The sequence below is a fragment of the Oncorhynchus clarkii genome, chromosome 32 (genome assembly GCF_045791955.1).
Source record: "Oncorhynchus clarkii lewisi isolate Uvic-CL-2024 chromosome 32, UVic_Ocla_1.0, whole genome shotgun sequence".
Taxonomy (NCBI): domain Eukaryota; kingdom Metazoa; phylum Chordata; class Actinopteri; order Salmoniformes; family Salmonidae; genus Oncorhynchus; species Oncorhynchus clarkii.
In genome coordinates, this window is record NC_092178.1 from 30,181,898 (window position 1) to 30,203,048 (window position 21,151).

Here is a 21,151-nt window from a genome sequence, read left to right on the forward strand (position 1 = left end):
GAAGAGACATTTTAATAACTGTGCTCTGGTCTTGGGCTCTGTAGGCAGAACATCCACTATATTAACTACAGACACACAAATACAACAGAGAGAGGAGGAATTGTATCATCCTATTATAATACAGCACACATGTATAAAGTGATGTCTGTAACTGGGACCTGTGGTCTAAAGCTGATGTTCTTACATGCATTAACCCGCCTGTGCTGGAGATCTTAGTCCATTCTCCATTAACCAGGTAGGCCAGTTGAGAACAAGTTCTCATTTACAACTGCGACCTGGCCAAGATAAAGCAAAGCAGTGCGACACAAACAACACAGAGTTAGTTACACATGGGATAAACAAACATACTGTCAATAACACAATAGAAATGATGAGACCACAGGGCCTCATTTACACCCTATCCGAATAACTAATGCCATAGAGAAAGAGGTGAAGTCAAATTAGCTGGGTTCCTTGGAAATGGTATATTGTTAATATTTTGTGGTAGCCAGGCTTAGCAATAGAATATTGTGAAAATGGAAAAGCTTAATGGGAAGAAAATTAAAAGCCATGTCCCTCGTGTTTACGCTAGATTGAGGGGAGTCGTCACTGGAGTCCCAATATCTATGTCCACAGATGATATTAAAGAACATGTGAAGGGAGGAAGAGTGATTGAGACCAAAAGGTTGATCGGTAGGAAAGGGTCAAAGAAGTGGAAGCCTATCAGTGCTGTTGAGGTTTGAGAAGGTTATGCCTGGGAAAGTACAGATAGGATTCCTTCGTTTCAATGTCAGAGAATTGGTCCCCATCCCCATTGCAGTGTTTTAAATGCCAAAGAATGGGACATGTAGCTGTTCAATGTAAAGGAAGGAAAATATGTGCCAAGTGTGGAGGGGAAAATTATTTTGGTGAATGTGTGTGTGTGTGGGGGGGGGGGGGGGGTGTATAGTCATGATGTATCGTATGCAGAGGCTGTAAGACAGATTTGTGTAACTACAATGTGGAATGATGGAGCTTCCATGGCTGCTCCTGTACTATGTGGACCTACTGTCAGACTGATGAAGCTTCCATGACTGCTCCTGTACTAGGTGGACCTACTGTCAGACTGATGAAGCTTCCATGACTGCTCCTGTACTAGGTGGACCTACTGTCAGACTGATGAAGCTTCCATGACTGCTCCTGTACTAGGTGGACCTACTGTCGGGGTAGGTGCTTCTGATGGTCCTGGCGTGGTTTAGAGGCCTGTTCAGAAATCTTGTTATGAATGTGTGGTGTCATATGACACTTTGATAATAAATAAAGTTGACTTCAAAGCTTTTATTGGTAAGGTTATCAATACGACTCGGGTTGTGGAAAGCAGAAATGCCAGTTTGAAGGTTATTGTGGAAACAGCAAAAGAGATATCGGGGGTAACAATGTTACTGTTGAAATGGTTGTTGACATGCTGAACAATCCTATGGGTGGAATGTTTCAGTATGATATAGATAAAGGTTAATGGGGTTGGTGAGGGGAAGAGGTTAGTAGGGATTTATTTGTATTTTATTTTCATGGAAGTACAGAATTGGACAGGTCATGATTGATCGTACATTCCAGCACAGTAGGTGGCAGCATGTACTTACACGATGATATCATAGAAGAAGAAGAAGAAGAAGAAGAAGAAGAAAATGAAGAAAATGATTGTGTTACACCTGGAAACATAATGTTGTGCGCAGAAGGGCACGAGACAAAGGAATGTGTGGCATTGTAAGGATGCCCATTGGCCTGAGAATCAGAAATGTCCTGTGTGAGAGAGGCAGGTTGAGTTGGGTCAAGGGGAGGGATCCTGTGAGGAGTGGTGTGAATAGTAGATCTCTACCAGTACAGAAAGATAGGCCAACAAGTGATATATGTAAGATTGGATTTTTAGCATTCATAGCAATGGTTATCAACTGTACTGCAGGGATGGAACGTAAGTCGCAGAAAATTGAGATTGTGGTGGCAGCTGCAGAGAGGTATTTGAGTGTGCGAGACTTGACATCAGAAGAGTTACAGGTTGTTGATCTGAGATAGAACTAAATAGATTTAAAGTGTTTTTATTAATTAAAGTTATTTTTATGAGTGTAGTGTTAAATGGTAGGGTATTTGTTTAATTATTTATTTTTCAAGCAAAATATAAGGGCAGTCTAGTAGGTGGCGGTAATGCAATATTTTTGGGACGCCAACCACAGTTAAACCTTATCGATGACGAAGAAGAAGAAGAAGAAGAAGGAAGGAAACAGAACGTTTGTTGCAGGTTTCATCGTTTACCGCTGATGGAGCTAGCAGTGTTGTGGCGGGTAAGATAATGTTTTTTAAATTCATATTCACCAATTAATTTCAACATAGTATTCGCTATGTGTAAAATTAGTTTGTTGACGTGTTGTCCTGTTGAGAATAATTGCCAGGCTATTAGCGAAGGTAGTTTGTTAGCTACTTAGCTAGCTAGCTTAGCTTGCTTGCCTTCACACCACAACAACAAGCGTGATGATGATTGATGCCACTGACAGTGCCATGGCCAACACCACTCACTCAGTAACAGCTAACGTCTTTCAACTAAAGCTAACGGTATGCAAACGTCTTCATACATACTACCTCTAACTAGCTATGTTTCATAGCGAGGTCTGATAGTTAACGTAAGTGCTTCACAAAAGGAGCTGAGCAGATAAGTATTGACATGTTAGCTTTGAGTGTTAGCTAATATTAGTAGGAGTAGTGCCCATATGTGTACAAAAACAGTGTGCATCTCATTCCTCTCCCTCGTCCAATCTGAGCTGACAACTGAACAGGTAAAATCTAATAATCTTATACTGACTAGCAAGGATCTTATATTCTGCCATATGGCTTCCCCCACGTATTGTCAGACCAGTGCCAATCAAAGGGTCCATATGACACAAGGATAGGAAGAGACATTAGACTAGTAATACATGCCCAATCATAAACCCTTATCATGCTTGTTCTCAATTAATCTCACAGGTGGTACTACATGATGAATCTGGTCCGCAAACGCAACTCCAGCTCTCTCAAAGGTGGCCCTGACAAATCTATTAGGACAGAGAAACCACAGTCTATAAGACCACCAGCATCCCACAATGCATCATCATCACCACTCACAACAGAGGCCAGTGGCATTGTTACCACTTCCAAGGAGGAGAGAGGCCTGGAGGTCCATGGGACATCGTCGCCATGGAGACGGTCTCCCAGGTTCAAGAGTCAAAGCCTGCTTGGCCAAGGTCCCAGTGTGGACCTTCTTGTTGCTGAGGGTAAGTAGGGGGCAAAGGAGAGTAGATCTCGCATCACACTTAGCTTTCATGATACGTTTTATCTGTTTTGTGTGTCCTACCTAAGCAATTGATATATAGGTAAATAAGGGAGTCTCTTGTCTTTGCATGATCTCCAGGTCAGGTAGCGAATGAAGAGGAGGCTGTCCAGTGCAGCCCTGCACAGTGCCCCCCTCAGACAGAAGAGGATACAGACACTGACCTGGTCATCACTATGGGTGAGGAAAACCTATATCTATTAACTGGCCACCCTTAGCAACTGATCCTGAAACGGTACTCGCATCTTATATACAACATGAACAAGGTTAGGAACAGTGTACAAAATGACCCCTCAGCTAACTATTTTCCTTAGATTTTTTTTAACCTTCATTTAACTAGGCAAGTCAGTTTAAGAACAAATTCTTATTTACAATGACAGCCTAGGAACAGTGGGTTAACTGCCTTGTTCAGGGGCAGAACGGCAGCTCGGGGATTCGATCCACCAACCTTTCGGTTACTGGCCCAACGCTCTAACCACTAGGCTACCTGCTGCCCCAGGTAGGGGGCGTGAGTAAAGCATACTGTTGGAGTTCAAAACTGATTGACTCTCTCTTTCTGTCAGATGAAAGGCATGGCGGGGGACACAAGGGCAGCAGGAAGAAGGGAGGGGTTAAGAGGAAGAAGAGAGCTGCTGACAGAGAGGTGGGAGAAAGACAGCAAGAAGGGGCCGGTCCCGAGGTGGAGATTGACAGAGAGCTGGACCGTGAGCTGGAGAACAAGTCCAGACAACATAACCTGACCACCGCCAATGTCCGCAACATCATTCATGTGAGTGCAGAGGGGAGCCAATAGCTGCAACCTAGCCAATGTTTCTTACACCGTTAGTGTGGACTGTGGACGCGTCAGTTTCCTACAATAGCAATTTGCCTACAACCTCGCATATAGTGCACATAGACTGACCGACAAATACAGACAGGCTGATTGTAAGCCTGGTTTGAAACCTTTTTTACCTTTTGAACCACAGGAAGTGATCACAAATGAGCATGTGGTGGCCATGATGAAAGCTGCCATCAATGAGACAGAGGCCGTGCCTGTCTTTGTGAGTGTCAACCATTGCGTATCCATGTCCTAATGAAGACTTTTCCAGTTGAGAATTGACACGTTCAAGTCTCTGTGTGCACTTTCATTCAACATCTTTCTCATCTACCTCTTAGGAGCCCAAGATGACACGTTCCAAATTCAAGGAGGTGGTAGAAAAAGGAGTGGTGAGTTCACTGCCTTTTAGTGTGTGTGTTTTTTAATGTACATTTAGATTTCTGTTTTGCTATTGAGTCTCTTGTAATTGAGTCTGTGTTATTTCAGGTCATTCCCACTTGGAACATGTCCCCCATCAAAAAGGTCAATAAAGAGAAGGTACCACCATCGTACTGCTATGAAAGTAGTATTAAACACTCATTACCTGACTGGAAAGTATGGCTCCCAACTAGAAAGGGCTGAAGTGCTTGTCTGTTTCTTTTTTTTCCTCCGTTTTCAGGCACCACAGTTTGTGGACATTCAATTAGCGGAGGAAGACTCCTCTGATGAAGAGTACTGCCCCGACGAAGAGGAGGAGGACGAGACAGCGGAAGATGTAAGAGATTCATAGGATTGGGCTCTGTGTTAGCTTGTGGACTGAACATGTTTTATTTTGTTGTTGCATACATTGGGAGGCGTTCATCATGCAGAATACAGAATTGTGTGGATAAAAAAGCAAAACGAAGTAGTTCAGCTTTATCAACTTTAGAATGGCAACAGTAAATTATTGTAAGTGGTCATAGATACATTATGATTGGATGTGCCAATACTTTAAATAAATGGAAAATCCTTTGTGTTTCTCTGTGTCTCTATATATTGAAATGACTGTATTGGACTTTGTGTGTGTAGACATTTCAGGAAAGTGACATGGAGAGCACGGCCTCGTCTCCAAGGGGAATCAGAGGAGGCTTCCACAGGAAAATACACACCGAGTGGGACGACGACAGGAGCTGCAGCCCCATGCAGGTGACACACTTCAATACAATTTTAAACATTTGTATTTTTGCCTCAAGCAATAACATATGTATAAGCATTTTGTTTTTTATGTAAAAATGAATAATATACAGAATATTGCCTTTTGTAAGTAGCATAATATGCTCTTGTTATTGTTATATTCTTGTGAGATACATTTCAATGTTGATATCTCATGAAACTCATTTCCTCCAAGGTCAATCATAGCAGGTCCAGACACCTAAAGGTGGAGGTTGTCCCCATGGGCCCTCCCCCTCCCCCCCAGCCCTCTTCCTCCTCTGGCCCACAGGGATTCTATACCACCAGGGCCCCTCCAGAATTCAGCTTCCTGGAGAAGCTTCATGCTGTGGAGGAGGAGCTGGCCATCGGCACAGTCTGCCTGGAGCCCTACCAGGTACCAGGGCCATATCTCAGATTGTTCTGGCAATTCTCACATAGAAACTTCATTGGGAGGAATGATGTTTGACATGTTTTTTGTTGTTGTTGTTTTTACTTTTGTATCACAAACTTTTTTGTTGTTGAAAATCATGATTAAAGTTGCTATTTTATGCTATTTTTAGGCCTATACTGTACATACTTTCTGTAAGACCGTATAATCTGTGAACCGTACATGATACAGACGACATCGGTGTCATTAAACTCATTGTGTGCTCTACAATATGAAGTGTCTAGATTCTGAAATACACATTTTCACATACATTTATTTAACATTAAACATTTGAATATTAATATCTCTAAAGTACCCATTTTGATTCTGTAATTTTAAAACATTCATTGGAACAATATACTGTACATCAAATTTCCAGAGTGGGCTTGTGCTAGCATAATTTTGAAGTTATGATTTCATTTTATGAGCACCCCCAACACAGTGAATGGGAAAATGGATTCAAAGGGAACTCCCTCTACTGGTGATTTGCTGAATGTGCAGTGGGCTGTAATTGGTTAATGACCTGTCAATTTCTATGTATGAAATGTTTCAGCCCTTCGAAAGTACCAGAGAGCCCACTCTGGAAATATGACATGTTAGAAGAGTATATTGTTACAAACAGTACGTCTAAAAATAAGCAAAATCAAAAAGGTACTTTTGAACATTTATTCAACACAAACTATTTTGAACATAAATATTTTTCAGAATATAGACATACTCCATATTTTAGAGCACACTATAAGGAGTATAATAACACCAAGATGTCTGTGTCATGTATGGTTCATGCATCATAGGGTCCATGCATAGGTCTAAAAAGTGCTTAAAATGGCCACTTTCTCATGATTTTCAAAAAGAAATTGATACCAAGGTAAAAAAGAATGTCTAAATCAAATCAAATGTATTTATATAGCCCTTCGTACATCAGCTGATATCTCAAAGTGCTGTACAGAAACCCAGCCTAAAACCCCAAACAGCAAGCAATGCAGGTGTAGAAGCACGGTGGCTAGGAAAAACTCCCTAGAAAGGCCAAAACATAACCTGGTTCCTCTCTAGGTTTCTTCCTATGTGAGGTGGCCAGTCCTCTTCTGGCTGTGGAGATTATAACAGAACATGGCCAAGATGTTCAAATGTTCATAAATGACCAGCATGGTCAAATAATAATAATCACAGGCAGAACAGTTGAAACTGGAGCAGCAGCACGGCCAGGTGGACTGGGGACAGCAAGGAGTCATCATGTCAGGTAGTCTTGAGGCATGGTCCTAGGGCTCAGGTCCTCCGAGAGAGAGAAGGAAGAGAGAATTAGAGAGAGCATACTTAAATTCACACAGGACACCGGATAGGACAAGAGAAGTACTCCAGATATAACAAACTGACCCTAGCCCCCCGACACATAAACTACTGCAGCATAAATACTGGAGGCTGAGACGGGAGGGGTCAGGAGACACTGTGGCCCCATCCGAGGACACCCCCGGACAGGGCCAAACAGGAAGGATATAACCCCACCCACTTTGCCAAAGCACAGCCCCCACACCACTAGAGGGATATCTTCAACCACCAACTTACCATCCTGAAACAAGGCCGAGTATAGCCCACAAAGATCTCTGCCACGGCACAACCCAAGGGGGATGAACATCTAACATCTTTCCTCCCAATGACGTTTCTATTTGAGAATTGCCAGAACAATCTGAAATATTTTCGGCCTATCCTGGCGTGGAATCGCCCACCACCCAATCCAGATAATGGCTCCTGCTAGACGCAACCCATCAATGCAGTGCTCATAGATTTAGAATGGAATGCGATAGAGATTTCTGCTTTCCGGGTCCTGTTCAGTAGGCTTGAAACAGGGAAAACATTTTGAAACGTGAAACCGGAGGTGCTACCTGAACTACCTGTCCAAAGACATGCTTGGAGATTTACCTGACTTTGCACTGCTAACCTCAAGATTTCGCTCTCTGTTCCCCCTCTTCCTTCATCCACGTTTTCTTCCTACCACTCTCACAGCCACCCCTGGCGGACGGTCTGATGGCGTGTCGTACCCGCTCCAAGAGGCCCCTCCGGGACGTCCCCATGGGCCAGCTGGAGGCAGAGCTCTGTGCCCCTGACATCACGCCCGACATGTACGGGTGTGACTCCGCCCCCGAGGACCCCGAGTGGACCCACTGGCTGCAGGGCATCATGACCTCTGACATGTACAACGATGGTGAGGGGCTGGTGCGTGTGTGTGTGCGCGGCTCAAATCCACGCCTAGCAACTACCCTCGGCCGTTAGAGTAATAATCACCTATCCCTGGTCTTTAGTTTGTGTCAGATATACAGTGGGGCAAAAAAGTATTTAGGCAGCCACCAATTGTGCAAGTTCTCCCACTTAAAAAGATGAGGCCTGTAATTTTCATCATAGTTCAACTATGACAGACAAAATGAGAAAAAAATGAGGAAAAAAATCCTGAAAATCACATTGTAGGATTTGTAATGAATTTATTTGCAAATTATGGTGGAAAATAAGTATTTGGTCAATAACAAAAGTTTATCTCAATACTTTGTTATATACCCTTTGTTGGCAATGACAGAGGTCAAACGTTTTCTGTAAGTCTTCACAAGGTTTTCACACACTGTTGCTGGTATTTTGGCCCATTCCTCCATGCAGATCTCCTCTAGAGCAGTGATGTTTTGGGGCTGTTTGCTGGGCAACACGGACTTTCAACTCCCTCCAAAGATTTTCTATGGGGTTGAGATCTGGAGACTGGCTAGGCCACTCCAGGACCTTGAAATGCTTCTTACGAAGCCACTCCTTCGTTGCCCGGGCGGTGTGTTTGGGATCATTGTCATGCTGAAAGACCCAGCCACGTTTCATCTTCAATGCCCTTGCTGATGGAAGGAGGTTTTCACTCAAAATCTCACAATACATGGCCCCATTCATTCTTTCCTTTACACGGATCAGTCATCCTGATCCCTTTGCAGAAAAACAGCCCCAAACCATGATGTTTCCACCCCCATGCTTCACAGTAGGTATGGTGTTCTTTGGATGCAACTCAGCATTCTTTGTCCTCCAAACACGAGTTGAGTTTTTACCAAAAAGTTCTATTTTGGTTTCATCTGACCATATGACATTCTCCCAATCTTCTTCTGGATCATCCAAATGCTCTCTAGCAAACTTCAGACGGGTAAGCAGGGGGACACGTCTGGCATTGCAGGATTTGAGTCCCTGGCGGTGTAGTGTGTTACTGATGGTAGGTTTTGTTACTTTGGTCCCAGCTCTCTGCAGGTCATTCACTAGGTCCCCCCGTGTGGTTCTGGGATTTTTGCTCACCGTTCTTGTGATCATTTTGACCCCACGGGGTGAGATCTTGCGTGGAGCCCCAGATCGAGGGAGATTATCAGTGGTCTTGTATGTCTTCCATTTCCTAATAATTGCTCCCACAGTTGATTTCTTCAAACCAAGCTGCTTACCTATTACAGATTCAGTCTTCCCAGCCTGGTGCAGGTCTACAATTTTGTTTCTGGTGTCCTTTGACAGCTCTTTGGTCTTGGCCATAGTGGAGTTTGGAGTGTGACTGTTTGAGGTTGTGGACAGGTGTCTTTTATACTGATAACAAGTTCAAACAGGTGCCATTAATACAGGTTACGCGTGGAGGACAGAGGAGCCTCTTAAAGAAGAAGTTACAGATCTGTGAGAGACAGAAATCTTGCTTGTTTGTAGGTGACCAAATACTTATTTTCCACCATAATTTGCAAATAAATTCATTAAAAATCCTACAATGTGATTTTCTGGATTTTTTTTCCCTCATTTTGTCTGTCATAGTTGAAGTGTACCTATGATGAAAATTACAGGCCTCATCTTTTTAAGTGGGAGAACTTGCACAATTGGTGGCTGACTAAATACTTTTTTTGCCCCACTGTAGGGCTGAGGGAAAAGTGATGCCAACCAGACCCCTGAGGGCTGGAGTTGTCCATCCCTGATCTAGACTGAGTGTACAAAACGTTAAGGACACCTTCCTAATATTGAGTTGCTTCTTCTCACTTACTCTCACTCTTGCACTCTGATCCTTTTTCTCGATGTTCTCTCCTTCTTTTTTACTTGTTTTTTTAGAGGAAGGTGATGATGATGATGACGATCCTGAGTATAACTTCCTGGCGGAGATTGACGAACCCGACGTGGAGGATTACCGTAATGACCGAGCCGTCCGCATCACCAGTGAGTTACCATGGTGATGAGATGGAGTCAATTTATCTAGGCTGTGACTGTCAGGCATTGACCCTCATGTCCCTTCTTTTTTTTTTCTCCCACAGAAAAGGAAGTGAACCAGTTGATGGAGGAGTTGTTTGAGACAGTAAGAGAGGATATGTGTTGTGTTTGTCTGTTTCTTTTGTCTCCCCTCTCTCTTTCCCTTCAAACACCCCTTCTATGTGTCCTTTCTTTACCCCTCTGTGTTTGGTATGTTGTGTGGTTGGCTATGTATCGTTTATCTCTGTGTGTGTGTGTGCTCCAGTTCCAGGATGAACTGACTGCTCAGGAGCAAGATGGGGAGGGACACGAGGAAGAGGAGGAGAGGGAGGAAGAGGCACCTGCCCTGGGGACACCCACATTCAACACCCCGCCAGATATCCCGTAGGTGTATCCACTTCCTATACACACTGTTCTGATGTTTGTTACACTGGCATCTTTCCAAGTAAATAATTCCATTTATCAAATACAGTTTTAATTGTCACATGCTTTGTAAACGTCAGGTGTGTAGACTAACAGTGAAATGCTTACTTACGGGTCCTTTTTCAACAATGCAGAGATGAAGGTACAAAAATAGAAATGGTGACACGAGGAATAAATAGTGAATAACATTCTATCAGTTCAGTTGCGATACTGAATTCTGTATATTGATTTCAACCTCTAATCACAACCTTTATACCATCTACTCACCCACACAGTGACAACTTTCAACCTCCTCTGATTTGACCTATGTATAGCTGACCCAGTTTGACCTTTGATCCCTAGGTTGGAGGACCCCATGGCGGAGGTGACGGCAGGGCGCTACCGTACGGTGAAGGAGCAGCTGGACGCCATCCGGCGTCGCCGGGCCCTGCTGGAGAGCCAGGGCCTGTTGGTTCCCAGGGCCCTCATCACCAAGCCCCGAGAGCCCCCGCCTCCATTCACCCCCACCCTCTCCCACCACCAGAGACTCCAGCTGCAGCAGCAAGTCCAGCAGGTCTGGGGTCCTTGGCTTTGTGTTAGGGTTAATTCCACAAATTAAATTCCCTCTCCCTGTAAATTCATTCAATTCAAATTCCAGATCAGTCTTTGAATTCAGAGAATTAAATTCCAATGCTGGGTAAATTCTAAGAATTCTATCCCCAACAATTCCACAAATTCAAATTAAATTCCCTCAGGCTTTCAGGCTGATCATGTGACTGTTCAGACAGCCTAGCTGGAAATATAGGAATGCACGTTTAACTAATTAAAAACAAATACTGCAGTACATTTCATATACTAAGTGCATTATCTGGGAAATGTACAATTATTAAATTTCAAAGGTTAAACTATTTTACAAATTCAATTCTAACCCAAATTTGAATTCAATGCAAATTCTCCACTCCATGAGTGAATTCAAGAATTCAATTGGAATTTCAAATGAAATTGAAATTAACCCGGACCCTGCTTTGTGCTCAATATTTTGTAATTGAGCTTTTATCTTGATGAGCCAAACCTAAATCAAAACCTAGGTAGTGAGATCCTGGTCAAGGATCCACAATGAAGACAACCTTTATTTGTCTTTCGGTCGGTAATTACTGTATTTTTCTCCGTCTGCAGCACGTCCAGCTCCTGACCCAGGTCCATATGTTAACCAGCCCGGTGGCTGCACTGCAGAGCGAAGCAGCCACCACCAAGCAGTTCCTGGTGAGAGAGAAACATACTGACAAACCCACTTTCACTAGTGCCTTTAGCTGCACCAACTTCTAAATATACTTTTGTTCTCTCTCTCTGATACTCCCACCATATCTCTGTCTCTCTCGCTAACTCTCCATCACTCTCTCATCAATCACAGATGGAGTTACAGATGTTTGCCCAGCGTGGGGAGTTGACCCAGCGTGGGGAGTTGGCCCAGCGTGGGGAGTTGACCCAGGGCCCAGTGGAGACATGCTTTACCAGTGTGTTCAGAGCCTGTAACCTACAGGGGGCACTGTCACTACTGGAGGAGCTCAGACTGTCCCCAATCCCTTACCAGGAAGCCCCTAACGAGCCACGAACATGCAGGAGAGGTAAGCATGTGCATGCATGAGAGCCATGATGATAGTCAAATCGATGAGGTAAAGATGATTTCTAATTTACTAAATTAAATTACAATGTACCCTTCTCAGTTGAAAATGTTTGAACTCATTCAGGATGTAGGCCTAATTCATGTTTAATTCATCTCTCTCACTCTAACTGGTTTGTTGTGTGTTACCACTTTGCCAGTCCGGAAGCACCCGTCGATGCCACCCCAGCTGGCATGGCTGTTTGCCACACGACCGGTGTTCCTGTACCCTGAGCTACTGCCCCATGTCAGCCTGGACCCAGCCCTGCACTCCGCCCGCTCAGTCAGCATGTTCACCGCAGGAGAGGACTGGTAAGAAGGACCTTTTTAGAATCCCAATATAATGCCCAAACGTTATAACCTCCTTTTAATGTCCATATTGTATCTGATTCCTCATAGAATACCCATATTATACTGGACAAAAATATGAAAAAATTCAAATATTTTACTGAGTTACACTTAATATAAGTAAATCAGTCAATTGAAATAAATGCATTAGGCCCTAATCTATGGATTTCACATGACTTGGAATACAGATATGCATCTGTTGGTCAAAGATGCCCATAAAAAAAGGTAGCGGTGTGGATCAGAAAACCAGTCAGTATCTGGTGTTGCCTCATGCAGCGTGACACATCTCTTTCACATAGAGTTGATCAGGTTGTTGATTGTGGCCTGTGGAATGTTGTACCACTCCTCTTCAATGGCTATGCGAAGTTGCTGGATATTGGTCGGGAACTGGAACATGTTGTCGATCCAGAGCATCACAAACATGCTCAATGTGTGACATTTCTGGTGAGTATGCAGTCCATGGAAGAGCTGGGACATTTTCAGCTTCCAGGAATAGTTTACAGATCCTTGCGACATGGGCCTGTGCATTATCATCCTGAAACAGGAGGTCATGGCAGTGGATGAATGGCACGACAATGGGCATTCAAATTTACATTCATAAAATGCAGTTTGTTGTTAGTAGCTTATGCCTGCCCATACTATAACCCCATCGCCACCATAGGGCACTCTGTTCATAAGGTTAACATCAGCAAACCGCTCGCCCACACGACGCCATACACGTGGTCTGCGGTTGTGAGGCCGTTTGAACATACTTCCAAATTCTCTAAAATGACTTTGGAGGCAGCTTATGGTAGAGAAATTAACATTACATTCTCTGGCAACGGCTCTGGTAGACATTTCTGCAGTCAGCAAGCCAATTGCACACTCCCTCAACTTCTTACATCTTTGACATTGTGTTGTGACAAAAATGCACATTTTAGTGGCCTTTTTACTATCCCCAGCACAAGGTGCACCTGTGTAATGAACATGCTGTTTAATCAGCTTCTTGATATGCCACACCTGTCAGCTGGATAAATTATCTTGGCAAAGGAGAAATGTTCAATAAAAGGGATGTAAACAAATTTGTGCACACTATTTTTGAGAAATTAGCATTTTCTGGGATATTTTATTTCAGCTCATGAAACATGGGACCAACACTTAAATGTTGCGGTTATATTTTTATTCAGTGTACTGTGAATGTTCTTTTAAATGCACACCTTGTCCTAAACACATTTTGTTTCCGTAGTACGTAAACTTGAAATCTAAAATGAATTTGATTTCTGCATGCTTTTTACATGTGTTAATAACTCGCTGACAAATGAACTAAGTCCGTAGGCTGAGTCCTTTACTCTCTGCCATCTTGTTTTCCCAGCCTGATCGTCCTGGGCCTGAGAAACCTGGGGGAGACCCTCCAGCCCAAGGAACTGCTGTGTCACTACCTGCTCCGCGCCAAGAGGGTCTCTCAGCTCCGTGACCACATTATGGAGAAGTGTAAACACACCCATCCCAACAACGTCATCAAGGTAGGACCCGGATATACAAATTATATACACTATTACTAAAGTAAATGTATTAGGGCGACTGTTTATAGTTTGGGTTAGTTGTAAATTACTAGTTTCTAGTTGTTTCCTTAACTGGGACCTGTTATTTTATCCAGGAGAGGGAGTGATCCACATATTTGTCCACATATCCACTAACATGAACTAATACTCAACTAACATTAGCGTTGACCATAAACAATATGAACGAATGGACCTCAAAAAGGACCTCTCCCCACGTCTTTTTTTAAACAATTATTATAATAATTTTTTACTAAAAGGCCTACCAGCTCCAGAAAGTGGTCCTTCCCATGCCGGTGGCCTGTGACCGAGTGAAGCCGGGTGACCTGCGCCCTTCAGTGGAGAGAGAGGAGAGAGCCATGCCCGGATGGCTGAGGGTACCAACTACATATAGAATACTACTGCCTGATCCCAATCCCAAATCAACACCTATGATAGTTAGTACCTACAGTGGCAAGAAAAAGTATGTGAACCCTTTGGAATTACCTGGATTTCTGCATAAAATGATCATAAAATGTGTTATCATCACCTAAGTCACAACAATAGACAAACACAGTCTGCTTAAACTAATAACACACAAACTATACGTTTTCATGTCTTTATTGAACACACCATGTAAACATTCACAGTGCAGGGTGGGAAAAGTATGTGAACCCTTGGATTTAATGACTGGTTGACCCTGGTTTGGCAGCAATAATGTCAACCAAACGTTTTCTGTATTTGCGGATCAGACCTGCACAACAGTCAGGAGGAATTTTGGACCATTCCTCTTTACAAACCTGTTTCAGTTCAGCAATATTCTTGAGATGTCTGGTGTGAACTGCTCTCTTGAGGTCATGCCACAGCATCTCAATCGGGTTGAGGTCAGGACTCTGACTGGGCCACTCCAGAAGGCGTATTTTCTTCTGTTGAAGCCATTCCGTTGTTGATTTACTTCTGTGTTTTGGGTCCTTGTCCTGTTACATCACCCAACTTCTGTTGAGTTTCAATTCGCAGACAGATAGCCTAACATTGCCAAATGTCTTGATAAATGTGGGAAATTAGCCCCAAACCATGATGCTCCCTCCACCATACTTTACAGTTTGGATGAGGTTTTGATGTTGGTGTGCTGTGCCTTTTTTCTCCACACATAGTATTGTGTGTTCCTCTAAACAACTCAACTGTAGTTTCATCTGTCGACAGAATATTTTGCCAGTAGCACTGTGGAACATCCAGGTGCACTTTTGCGAACTTCAGACGTGCAGCAGTGTTTGTTTTTTTGGACAGCAGTGGCTTCTTCCGTGGTGTCCTCCCATGAACACCATTCTTGTTCAGTGTTTTCCGTATCGTAGACTCGTCAACAGAGATGTTAGCATGTTTTAGAGATTTCTGTAAGTCATTAGCTGACACTAGGATTTTTGTAGCCTCATTGAGCATTCTGCGCTGTGCTCTTGCAGTCATCTTTGCAGGACGGCCACTCCTAGGGAGAGTAGCAACAGTGCTGATGGACTGATGAACATCAAGACTTTTAGAGATACTTTTGTAATCCTTTCCAGCTTTATCAAAGTCAACAATTCTTAATCTTAGGTCTTCTGATATCTCTTTTGTTCAAGGCATGGCTCACATCAGGCAATGCTTTATGTGAATAGCAAACTCAAATTTTGTGAGGTGTGTGTTTTTTTTTTTTTTTTAATGGGCAGGGCAGTTCTAATCAACATCTCCAATCTCATCTCTTTGATTGGACTTCAGGTTAGCGGACTCCCGACTCCAATTAGCTTTTGAAGAAGTAATTAGCCTAGGGTTTCACATAATTTTCCCGACCTACACTTAATGTTTAAATTATGTATTCAATATAGGCAAGAAAAATACAATAATTTGTGTGTTATTAGTTTAACCTCTTAAGCAGACTGTGTTTGTCTATTGTTGTGACTTAGATGAAGATCAGATCAAATTTGATGACCAATTTATGCAGAAATCCAGGTCATTCCAAAGGGTTCACTTTTTCTTGCCACTGTATATTGTTGGCCACCTAGCCTTCCACTTGTCCTAGGAGAGATTCCACCATATTGCATATGCTTATTATTGTCAGATATTCTAACAATAAAGGTTGTTTTGGACTGGAAGTTTCTTTATTTCAGTGAAGATGAAAGTACATTTATTTTGGATAAAGGATAACATTTCAGGAACCAGCTAAATAGTTCATATTGATTTAAATAAATGTTCTGTTCCTACAGAGAAGTTTGCCTTATATCTACGAGGCAATCAGAGAACTCAACAGCTCACCGGATACAGAAGCCATGTCGGCCTGTCAATCAAAGAAAGCCCCACTCGTCACTCTTCTCTTCAGTTCCTCCAGAACTTTGGACTACAGCTTCCCTCCCGGGACTCGCTACCCGCCCCAACTCCCCGACAGCCTTTCATTCCAGCGCTGCGGCTTCAGGCGCTGGCACCGTCCACCACCCTGTGACCTCTCACTGTCCCTGGCTGTATCGCACAACGCCACCCAGAGTCTGGGAAGTGGAACTACATGCTCTGAAAATAATTCCCAGACAGGTGCTGTGATTCAGCAGTGCATGGCCCACCACAAACTACGGCCCATCCAGCCTGCAACATCCAAACCTCCTTCTCTTCAGTATCCCACCAAGCCTCATCTGAAACGTCCCCTCAAGCCTCAACCCAAACCTTCCCAGAAGCCCCTGCACGTCATCCTCAATTTGCCTGCCCCAGTGCCCGCAGCTGTCCTTTGTCCTGCCCCATCCGCCAGGGTGTTGGCCTCCCGGTTGTCACACTTCGCTCCATTGGCGAAAGACCTAGTTGCTCGGAAGTTCAGCACATTCGCCAACCTCCGCAGGCTTCCCAGGCTGCTGCCAGCCCCTCCACCCAACAACAAGATCCCTCCCCAAACAAACCTGAATACCGTGGCCCCCAACAGTGGCGCAAACCTCCTTTTGTTGCCCCACATGAGTAGTAGAACAGCATCCACTGTTACCGAAACCCAAACCTCGGTCTCTACTACGACTCCTATCGAACAATTCAAGAGAAAATCCTCCAGGATGAGCCGGCGGCGGGTGAAAAAGAAACCTAAAAGCAGCCTGAAGAGTGAGGGGAAGCCCCAGCCTTCAGCCTCCACGGAACCACCTGCCCTGGACCAGGCTCTGACCCCATACGTCACAGTTGTAATGGAGGAAGAGAGGGTGGATGAGAGGGATGAGGATGGAGGTGATTATGATATGCCCCTCCTGGCCCTGTCGGAGTCCTCTGCCAGCCCCCCGGGGAGCGTTGACTCCGTTGACTCCATTGACCCCGCTGACCCCGCTGAGGAGTCCGAGGGGCAGGCGATAACGCTGAACCTATCGCCCGGGCCGTCGGACATGGGGGACGGAGAGTGGGAGGGTGAAGAGGGAAGGGGAGACAGAGATCAGGAGGTAGAGGAAGTGATGTCACCAGCTTCTGAGGAGTCCACGTTGTCCGTGCCAGAGCTGCAGGTGAGTGAGGTCATGCGAGACGTTGATATTACATGAACATATGAATACATTTTATTTGCCAAGTTATTTACACGTCTCATAGGTTGGGTTTGTGTGTTATCTTTCCTTGTAGGAGACGATGGAGAAACTGTCATGGCTGGCGTCAGGGGGGAGGTCCGAGGACTTGGAAGAGGGTGAACAATCAGGCACATCCTCAGGTTAGCTGCCCACCAATCTTTAAACGCCACAACATGGATGGACACAGTTCTTTTTTTTTCCCCCTTGTTTTTTTTTTCAGCAGCAGTGGCAGAGTTAGCAAGGGTGGGGTCTTCCTATGCGGGGTGGCCGATTTTGGGTCTTCCAGGGGCATACATCTATATATCTACATTGTAAATGAAACTTTATTACATTTCTAGCAGTGGCGGCCACGATTTGGCGGCGGTGCTCTGCTGCTAAATGCTTAAGGGGGAAACGCTGCAAATAGGTTCATGAAATATGTCAATGCTATTAAATCCTTTCAGATTTCTACAATGTCCTAGGGGTCTATTTGGAATTGGGGAGTCCTCCTCTTCTGCCATCTAACCACACCTGCTGGATTTGATTTGTCCTTCCCAGAATGCCATAGTAGTAGCCTCAACCCTCCTAGCTCGAGGCACGAGCAGCATCACACTGGAGTAGTCTGCAGCAAGGGGTTATCCAAAAGCCTACCGATTATCTACGACCATGACAACCTACTCGACAGCGACCCCCTGAGGGAGAAGAAGGAAATAGCCTTCGCTCAGCATTATCTCAACAGGGTAAATAATGATGATGATGATGATGATGATGATTCATTTTATTTATAAAGCGCATTTCTCGCACCCAAGGTGCTTAAAAGGCTACAAAGGCTTTGGGCTACATTTTCTGTGATGAACAGCCCTCCATTTGGGTGAAGTTGGGGGGGGGGGGGCACTATAAGGAACGGGATCCTACGACATTTCTGACGGGTCCAGAACCGCCCCACATCCCCTATACAGGGAATTTAACCACCTAAGAGGATTTAAGAAATCTTTAATCCTACTGCAAATATAACTCTTTGCATATCCTACTATATAACTCTCTCCTGCTCTATGACCAGGTGTGCCATGCCCTGCAGGAGGTGCCGGGGCGCGTGGAGGAGTTTCTGGTGGTACTCTATGAGTTTGAGCAGGACGGAGATGGGCACACCTCCGTGGAACTCTTCATGAGGCTAAAACCTGTTCTGAACGAGTGGCCGGAGCTTCTCCGAGACTTTGCTGCCTTCCTCCATCCCGAACAAGCCCAAGAGTGTGGACTGGTATGTGCTGGCTTGGCCTCCTATACACTTTGAAACTCATCCATTACCTGTGTTTGGCTGTGATTACATCAAAACTAACTCTTATTTGTGTGTGACAGACAGAGGTCAGGGTGTTAATATTCCTTCTCCTCCCCCTGCCGTAGCTGTCAGAGCAGCAGGCGTTTGAGCGTAGCCGGCACTTCCTCCGACAACTGGAGCTGAGCTTTGGGGAAAACTCCTCCCACTACCGCAAGATAGTGAGCGTCCTTCAAGGAGGCCCTACTCTCAGTCCTGCTGGCATCAAGGAGGTGTGCTAGGAAGTGCTACATTGATTTCACACTCACATGAGCAGACTGTTCTAACTGTCGTGGAAAACAGCAGTATAACATCATTATTATCAAATCTCGCAAAGCAGAAAGGAGGGAAATATCGTAGTTATTTTTCCGATTTGAGAGATGGTAGATTAGAACATTAAATGTCTCTCTTTATCTTTCAGGTGAAGGCCCAGATAGCCAACCTTCTCCGAGGTCACACCCACCTGCAGGGTGAATTCTGGGTGTTTTTCAACGAGCTCCACTTACGGCCCTCGCTGCAGTGTCAGACTGAGAACAGAGGCCGTGGTGATGTGACCAACACAAACTCCACTTCCCAGAAGTCATCAGCAGCAAATAAACCTAAGAGATGCCAAGGCACTAAAACCCCAAAAGCCACACAAGTAAAGGAGAAAGAGGGGGATCACTACACCCACCCTGAGTCCTCAGTCTGTGCCAAAAACATCTCACTTACACCCAGTGGAGAGAAAGTCATCCTCTGGACCAGGTTAGAGCCACTGTCCTTCTGTTGTATGCTCATTTAAAGGGGCAATCTGCAGTTGCTACATCAATTTTTTTGACTTGTAAATTAATATGTACCCATTTGATTCTTGAAGACTATAACTTAGAAATGCCGCATGAGCTGAGTTCAACGGTCATCCATCCTCAGACCCCAAAATAGAAACTTGTTTACGCCAATGTTTGTAAACAAAGTAAATGTAAACAAACACGGTATAGCCTCAAAACATCATTACAACTACTATGTTCTCATTGATTTTTAGTTCTTGCATCCATAGCTTTGTCAATGAATTTGAGTGGTTACATTTCTCCAGGCCCATCCTGTAGCTTTTTCCCAAAACAGTGGCATGGAAAAGGCTTTGTTATTGTTTTGACTTCTGCTTACCGCTTTAAGGAGTGGGATGCAAAGTGTATTGTATCATTCTGGTATATTGCCAAATAGATATTTCACAATTTAAATTTGTTGTGTTCAATCTTGCTTTGTTTTCGTTGTTTGTAACAGGGAGGCGGACCGTGCCATCTTGACCGCCTGTCAGCAGAAGGGGGCAAATAAAATAACTTTTGAAGCCGTCTCCGCCCAACTTGGCAACAAGACAGCCAATGAGGTGAGAGAGAGAAGCGTAGCGTAGTAATAGTCGGATCAGTCATGGGTCCTTTTCCACTTAGTTATGGCACCACCTCCGTCTACGAAACATTACCTCGTCATGTTGAAGGAGCTAACTCTTTAAAAAATATATATATATATTTTTTTTTTTTAAATTCCTTTACCGTAACTCTCCTAAATGTGTTCCCTCTAGGTTTGTGCCCGTTTCCAGGATCTCATGCGCCTTTTCCTCTCATCCACCGAGCGGGTGTACTCCGACGAGGAGGTCAGTGACACAGAGCCAACCAGCAGCAGAGAGCCAGACCCGGACTGAGCAGGACCCAACACCAGTGGAACAGTACTGTAATAACACTTAGTCAGCAGGATTGACAAGACTGCCCTCTAAGCCACAGAAAAGGAGGAGCGCTTGACCAATCTCTCTCAATCAACTTGGTTGGCACTTGATTGTGCTTCCTCTCTGACTCAACACTACTGAAGGTGCAGAAATATGGGTAAGTCTCCCGTTGATGGCGCAGATGCAGGGGCCATTAAGACACGGCCAGGACTCGTTTCTGTGCTAGTATGCATAGACAAAGTACAAGGGTTCCAAATGTGTTAATATGTTCAGGCCATGAGGTTCCTAGTGTTATGAAGTGCTAAAATGTGAAATCCAACAGCTCTTGAATGTATGAAGGAGAAAAGCGCATAAGATGTGCAAGAGGTCTTAGAGCTGTATCCGGCTACAAGTAATATTGGAAGAGCTCCTGAGGGCCTTCCAAATCACAATTAAGAGAAACACATTGCACAGTAAGAATCAGTATAGACTATAGCACAATCATGTTGAATTAAATTCTGCTGAAATGTAAAAAAAGGGATGAAAATGGACAATTGATTGCCAACTGTAGTGTTTTCATTATGACACGGATTGACTGATACTGGACAGTCAGATGCTTTGCTGGTTGCTAGTATGACTGTTTGAATAAAGTGTACATAATTGTTTTACATAATGGACAACCAGACTGTTTTTTTTATTTATTGCTGTACTATGACACCAACCATTAAGTAGGCCTTATTATGAATGGTTCAAGAGCAGTGTTTTGACTAT

The 21,151-nt window shown here is 44.2% G+C and overlaps 1 protein-coding gene across 1 annotated transcript; it reads left to right on the forward strand.

Moving 5' to 3' along the window:
- The first annotated feature begins 3,391 nt into the window (after nucleotides 1–3,391).
- On the forward strand, nucleotides 3,392–21,048 carry LOC139392292 (GON-4-like protein). Its single transcript, XM_071140175.1, has 26 exons — nucleotides 3,392–3,493; nucleotides 3,877–4,082; nucleotides 4,279–4,353; nucleotides 4,469–4,519; nucleotides 4,617–4,667; nucleotides 4,789–4,884; nucleotides 5,178–5,294; nucleotides 5,497–5,694; nucleotides 7,729–7,927; nucleotides 9,814–9,918; nucleotides 10,014–10,054; nucleotides 10,214–10,332; nucleotides 10,714–10,924; nucleotides 11,527–11,613; nucleotides 11,762–11,975; nucleotides 12,172–12,322; nucleotides 13,710–13,860; nucleotides 14,157–14,273; nucleotides 16,110–17,360; nucleotides 17,473–17,557; nucleotides 17,955–18,136; nucleotides 18,457–18,654; nucleotides 18,798–18,941; nucleotides 19,130–19,452; nucleotides 19,966–20,068; nucleotides 20,261–21,048. The coding sequence occupies exons 1-26, from the start codon at nucleotides 3,490–3,492 to the stop codon at nucleotides 20,378–20,380; spliced, it is 4,599 nt and encodes a 1,532-aa protein (XP_070996276.1). The 5' UTR covers nucleotides 3,392–3,489; the 3' UTR covers nucleotides 20,381–21,048.
- The last annotated feature ends 103 nt before the right edge of the window (nucleotides 21,049–21,151 follow it).